Source organism: Palaemon carinicauda, chromosome 34, assembly GCF_036898095.1.
Source record: "Palaemon carinicauda isolate YSFRI2023 chromosome 34, ASM3689809v2, whole genome shotgun sequence".
Classification (NCBI taxonomy): Eukaryota; Metazoa; Arthropoda; class Malacostraca; order Decapoda; family Palaemonidae; genus Palaemon; species Palaemon carinicauda.
This window is the reverse complement of record NC_090758.1, coordinates 66,001,560-66,009,059: the sequence shown is the minus strand read 5'-3', so window position 1 is coordinate 66,009,059 and position 7,500 is coordinate 66,001,560. Positions and strand designations below refer to the sequence as shown.

At 35.0% G+C, this 7,500-nt stretch overlaps 1 protein-coding gene across 1 annotated transcript in view; it reads left to right on the top strand.

Moving 5' to 3' along the window:
* The first annotated feature begins 6,289 nt into the window (after positions 1-6,289).
* Positions 6,290-7,500, top strand: part of LOC137626996 (uncharacterized) — a 22,929-nt gene continuing 21,718 nt past the window's right edge. Inside the window, exons 1-2 of the mRNA XM_068357981.1 lie at positions 6,290-6,493; positions 7,323-7,444. Coding sequence (XP_068214082.1) covers positions 6,290-6,493; positions 7,323-7,444 — 326 coding nt within the window. The remainder of the gene's footprint in view (positions 6,494-7,322; positions 7,445-7,500) is intronic.

Sequence of the window (7,500 nt, the reverse complement as noted above, 5' to 3'; positions counted from 1 at the left end):
ATAGGATATGAGAGTAATTCATTGCTAGTTAAGGCAGTTTCAAATGGTCAAAGGAGCTTTTTTTTCTTCCTCTCCCCAATTTATTACTTTTTGTTTCTTTAAAGCATATCTCTCCAAAACCTCTTATGAATTTACGGTCATACCCAGCGAGCACAAGGAACCCAGCTAATTCCTTAAAGTTACGTGGCCTGGGGAAATCTGTAATAGCCGCTACTTTACTGGGGCAGCGTTGGATACCTTCTGGGGTTATTATGTGACCTGAAAATTCGACAAATTTATTTTCATACCATTACGTCGCAATACTTCTAAAACTTTACGAATATCATTAATATATTCTTGGGCGGTTTTCCCTGAAATTATGATATCATCTAAATAAACAAGAACTTTATGACCAATTAAGGTCGAAAAAAAAAAAACCACCATCATTACTCTAGAGAAATGACTTGGAACATTTTTAACACCGAAAGGAAGAAAATTAAAATGAAATAATTGATCGTTAGCTATAGATGCCGTTTTACATTTACTCTCTTCCTGAATGGATATTTGATAGTATCCAGCTTTTAATCAACAGTTGTAAAATATTTGCTATCCCGTACTTTCACAAGTAATTCTTCGATTGAGGGCAAAGGGAATGTGTTAGCCTTAGTGATTGCAGTCAATTTCCTATAATCAACACACAATCTTACCGAGCCATCCTTTTTTCCTAACAGCTACAATTGGAGAAGCCCAAGGGGATTCGTTCTCCTCGATTATCCCTTGTTCCCTTAATTTATAAATTTCCCTTTCTTTCTCTCCCTGGAAATGAATGGGTACCCTATAAGGCCTTGACCTGATCGGCTCCGCCTGCCCAGTTTCAATGCTAAAGGGAAATCGATCAATCCTCCGGGGTGGCTCATCTCCAATTGCAATTATGTTGGAATAATTATTGACAATATCACTAACTACAGGCTGATATTCTGAGGGACATAATTTTTGCACTTGCATAATCCAATTCTGAGCGCGTTCGTCTGTGCGGCTTGGGTTGTGGCTCCCAACATCCCATTATAAGCAATTTCATATAACTCTAATTCACACACAGAATCATTTCCTGAAACAACTCTTATATTAGACAAATTAACTATCGTTATATCAGCTTTGTTCTCCCTAATTTCTGTCAAGCCCTCTAATATCATATGGGCCCAATTGTCCATGGGGTTTAACAACTACCTTGGTTCCTTCAGCAAGAGGGCGACACGGGGTCACAGATATGCTCGTAAGGGTCTGGGGGGGGGGGGGGGGGGGGGGGGGCTAACACTTTACCTCTCTCAAGTATAGCTGATACCTTACTTAAATGTCCCTCCAAGCTAACACACGCACTCACTGCCTTATGACTTTCTATCGGCAAAATGTACCCTCTGCTTTTGTTATTGTATGTTTTCCTCAAAATTTGAAAATTTTATTATTAGATATAACGTCTCTTCCAAGGATAGCCTTGATTCCTGGAATTTCACAGATCTCACCTTGAACTGGACGACTGATGCATGGTTTATGTGTAGTTTATTTCCTCCTGGCGTATCAAGAACAATGGATGCCGCTGGCTGTAGTATATTTGAGAACTTTTTTTCAATCAATGAAACACTGGCTCCGTGTCAATCAGCACTCGGATGGATTTATCTTGCATGTTGATCCTAACTGCTAACAATCCCAGATGGCCATTACAAGATATGGAGTAGTAGTTAATGACCTCCGCTGCCCTGCCGATGCCCCCTCGTCCTCTCCCTAGTGCAGCGGGGGTGAGGTCGTGGGTACCGATGGAGATCACAGTGCCTGCTCTGTCATGTCCGTCGTCCCTTCCTCGGCTACTGCTTGTGATGTCATGCGGGGTGGGGGGGGGGGGCATCGAGATTCCTTGTCTCCCCCTTCCTGTGTTCCCTTTTGTTCAGACGTTTTGGCGGGGAGAGGTGTGCATGCGCCTCAGCCTACCCGCCATGGCCGTTTTTTGCTGGGCACTCTCGAGATAAATGACCATAGGCCTGACAAGTGTAACAGCAGGGGGATCCTTGGGTGGGGCATTCGTCGGTGCCCCTCTCCTCCACAGTGCCAACATCTGAAGCCTCTGCTAATCTGCTGACAGCATTCCCCCTTACCTGTCTTTAAGGGTCAACTTCCTCTCATGGCTGCCAACTTCTCGGAATCAGCCCAGTTATTAAGGGTCCTTTTTTCTTCTGGCAAACTGTCTAAAATGTTTTGCATCGCACTCACTACTTCTGCTAACGCGCAATTGCCATCGAACAAATAACCACATAAATACTGGTTTACTAATCTGCCAATATGTTTACGGGCAATTGCCTTTTTATCACCGTCTGGGAGATTGGCACTCCGGGTAGCAAAGGAATCGCAATCCCGAAAAATGCGAGTTGCAAAACTAAGAACGGATTCACCCTCCCGTATTTTGGGTTTTTAATTTTCTTTTAGGTGTCTCTTTCTCGCATCAGGCAATGCATACTTCTAAATTAAACGTCATTTTATTTCAGTATAACTTCTTAAACTTTCATGTGGCCAACACCTTACCTCCATTGCTAAAGCATCTTTCAGCAATCTAATTATTTGAATGGCTTTTTCTCTTTCCGACCACCCATATGTGGCTACTTCAAAGTCTCTCAAAAACACTTCAATTGATTTAAAACCTTCTTGAGGCCATTGATCATCGAAAGACCTAACTTTTGCCTGGAGTTCTGGTAACTTTCGAACTACAATTTGCATATCTTCACTTGGCGGTGCATGTGTACTTTCACTTGTGTGCATTTGAACTTTGTCTAAGTACGTCGGATATGGTGTGCTTGCACGCCGCTCCTGTTCTCATTCCACCAACAGTCTGTTTATTAACTGTTCTAAATTATCTAACTTATTTTCCAATTCTTGCATTATAATTTACTGTCTAAATTCTTCATCGGGAACGCTATATCCCACTGCTCCTTCATTCTTATCTTCAGCAGGAGCCGTGTCTGCTATGTTAGTCCTTGTGTATCTCGGCATCTTGAACTTTTATTTCACCGTTTCAAAGAACAACTTAACTCAGCATACACAAACAGACATATTTTTTTTTACACCTGACACCAATATGACCCGTTCAGACGGATAATGAGCCGTTGGCATTTGGGTTTTCTTCATTTATTATAAAAGGTTCGTTCGTAAGTACGCATTTCACAACTGCCCTCTCAAGTGAGGGTCTTGTCAAATTGAGTGCTCACCGGCAACTGACTACCGCCTTCGTTATCAAAATGCAGCCATTGCAAAACATGCAGACACATAAGTTTTTGTGGATTACTCATTAATATTGAGTTCATTTACCTTGATATACAAGACATCTACATACACGAATTAAGACATATATATATATATATATATATATATATATATATATATATATATATATATATATGTGTGTGTGTGTGTGTGTATGTGTGTGCGTGTGTTTGTGTGTTAATTCATAAGTTAATGTATATATATATATATATATATATATATATATATATATATATATATATATATATATATATATATATATATATATATATATATGTGTGTGTGTGTGTGTGTGTGTGTGTGTGTTGATTTAAAAGTTAATGTGGTTAAACATGAAACACCGTTAAATAAGTTAAAAGTGAAGTGACCATAGAATTGTGAGAAGTAAAATTTTTCAAAATCTAAGGAAGACTAGAACTAGAAGAAGAGATAACGCATACTTTTACAAACCGTTCTGGAAGACTCCAAACGATACACAGGTACTACAGTGATGGAAACTAGGTAATATGTTTCTAATCGTCAAGAAGTTGTCAAAAGAAGAACCTGGCAAATACAGACCAGTATGTCTAACTTCAGAGCCTTGTAAAAATTTTTTAGTAAATTATACTAGATTTCATAGTAGAACGTATAAAAATATTTTAATTTATTTCAAATTTTTCTGATTGACAGTCAATATGGTTTTAGACAAAAGAGATCATGTTTGATAAATCTTTTGGAATATTTTCACAACAGGTTTAGCATTTATGATAAAAGGATGGCAATACACATCCTATACCTACACTCTCAGGAAGCTTTTGAGAAAATACCTCATAAAAAAATTATTAGTCAAATTTAAAGCACTAGATATCATTGACGAGCCAACTGAATGGATCGAATATTGGCTAACAAGCCAAAAAACAGAGCGTTATAATTAATGGGGAAGCTTCAGACTGGGCAGCTGTCCTTGGACCATTGCTATCTCTGATCTACATTAACAACTTAGATTTAAGATTAACTAGTAAAATAGGGAAATTTGCCGACAATAATAAACTAGGCATAAATGCTGCTAGAAAACTTAGAAACCTTAAGAGATCTACTGAAGCTAGGAAATGGTCCAGAAAAAAAAAAACGGTAAGGACTTTAAACTGTTGGAAATGTAAAGTCATGCACATAGGTTATGGTGACCCACAATAACATTACTCACTGCTGTGTAATGAGGTAGAAAGTATAGACCAGGAGGAAGATGTCAGTATTATTATCACCAAGGTTCTGAAGTTCACCAAACAGAGCATAAAAGCTGTAAAAAAAGAACAAGACGTGATATGATTATAAAGAGACAGTTCAAATACAGAAACAAAGACACTGTACTACAGCTATAAACATCACTAGTAAGACCCATCTAGAATATGGAGTCCAATTCTGGGCTCCACGTAATCTGAAGGATAATGATAGTCTGTAAGCAGTAAAAGCTAGTGACACCAAACTAGTTCGAACAATAGAGCAATTTGAATATAGACGAAGAGTGGAACGTTTGAACTTATTTGATCTTCAAACTAGACAACTATGGGCACAGATAATAGAGGCTTTCAAAATTCATAAAGTAGTATCAAATGTATATTACAATAATCTATTCATGCTCATAACAAGTCAATCTAGAGGTAACGAATACAAACTAGATTTAGAAACACATCATTCATGGCGGCAATTTCTTCACATACAAAATAGCAAATACTTGGAATAAACTTCCAGAGGATGTAGTAAACAATAATACGGTAACGAGCTCAAGAATATGTTAAACAAGATACAAAAAACTCTCTAAATGCGTAAACTAAATCGCCTTTCCAAGGAGCAAATGGTGTCTTCAGGGATGGACTGAAAATCAGTTTTTGAACATTCAGAATACTTGTAACACCTAGTAACCTTCTCTCCTTAAATATATATATATATATATATATATATATATATATATATATATATATATATATATATATATATATATATATATATATATATATATATATATATTATATATATATATAAAAGCGAAGATATTCAGGAAATATTTTTGACTATGCTGAAACTTGAAAATGTCTTTCACTCCTTTGTTGACCTCTTCCACTATTTCATATATTTTCTCACAAAGACTCTCTCTCTCTCTCTCTCTCTCTCTCTCTCTCTCTCTCTCTCTCTCTCTCTCTCTCTCTCTCCCTCTCTCTCTCTCTGTATATATATATATATATATATATATATATATATATATATATATATATATATATATATATATAAATATATATATATATATATATATATATATATATATATATATATGTATATATATATATATATATATATATAAATATATATATATATATATATATATATATATATGTATATATATATATATATATATATATACATATATATATACATATGCATATATATATATATATATATATATATATATATACATATATATATATATATATATATATATATATATATATATATATATATATATATATATATATATATATATATATATATATATATATATATATATATATATATATATATATATGTATATATACATATATATATTATATATATGTATATATATATATATATATATATATATATATATATATATATATATATATATATATATGATTATTAGAAGATATTCTGTATCGATTTTATGCTGCACTAAAACTTAAACTTATCGTGAAATTAATGTAATTTACGTGATATCAGAGTTATATGACACGGTCTTATTTAACCGTATAATGCAAAGGGGTACTCCCTATAGAGAACCGGCTGGTGGACAACCTAAAAGGGGATGTATTGAATATGTAGTAACGTTAAGATTATTACTTGATTTGGCTGAAAGGAAAAAATTACCTCAACTTGTTACCTTTGTAGACTTTTCCCAATTTTCTGTATGACTGTGTGCCAAGAAATACGTTATTTTGTATGCTTAATTAAAGAGCTGGGTTTTTGGGTATTGATAGTTACTGCTTTAGTAGCGATGTATCATGCCGCACGTAGCATTACAGGAACTGCTGTTATTACAGCTACGGTGGGAGTGCGTCAGGGACCCCCTACTAAAACAGTTAATGATCTGATTAAGTTGATAAAAGATAATTGTGGTCTTGATGGGTTCCTGGTGTGGCTGAATGTTCTTGTATTGATGGATGACACTGTCGTATTATCTACGTCTAGGAATGGGATGGTAAATGAATTAGGACTTCTTAATCACTTTTGTCAAAATAATGGTATGAAAGTAAATGTGAGTAAAACCAAATATTTTGCTATTAATGTAGGGATGATTGAACGTGAACCTATAAGAGTGGATGATTTGACGTTGTCATGGTGCGATCGATATATTTATTTGGGAAGTATTTTTAACAAGTGATGGGTTGGTATCGTCTGCCATTGCAGCTCATGCGCAAGCAAAAAGGTGCCACATTTTAAAATCCATATCTTATGTACATAAAAACAACAATGTCCCATTTTATGCAAAGAAGAAACTTTTTAATACGGCTTTAATGTCAACAATTCTTTACGGGTGTGAGTCCTGGATTAATGGAGACCTGAAACCTATTCTTAAATTATATAACTGGGGAAATAAACAAGTATTAGGTGTTCGATAGTCAACATGTTTGTATCTGTGTTATTTTGAAGTAGGAATGCCAACACTAAAAGCTATTGTAAGAGATAAACAAAGGATGTTTTTAAGAAGAAGATGTGGAGAGATAGGAACGGGATGGTAGACGATCCATGGGTTCTTGTAATGAAACTTACTTTAGAGTACAATACACCTACTGGTAGATATAAATCAAACTTGATTTCAATAGATAAAGATGAGATCAAAGAAGATTTTCTAAACTTAAAATAGGCAGTAATAGAATCTAATTCATCTCGTAGAGAAACATATAGATTATTGAATCCTGAATTTACTGTACACTATGTATATACTAAAAAGATAAATGTTAACGTCATATATAGAACTTCTTTTGCTAGATTAAGGTTAAGCTCTCATAACCTTGCTATTGAAACAGGTAGTGAAACAGAAGAGGTCGAGGTCACCGCCAATTAGAGGAGAAACTATGGCCTTGTGCGATGTAAAAACCGAGCTGCATGTGGTGGAGTCATGCCCCATTACATCTAGTATACGAATTAAGTATAATACAAATTCCTTTCATCTGATTCTTGCCAAAGGTGTACATACCACTGTGA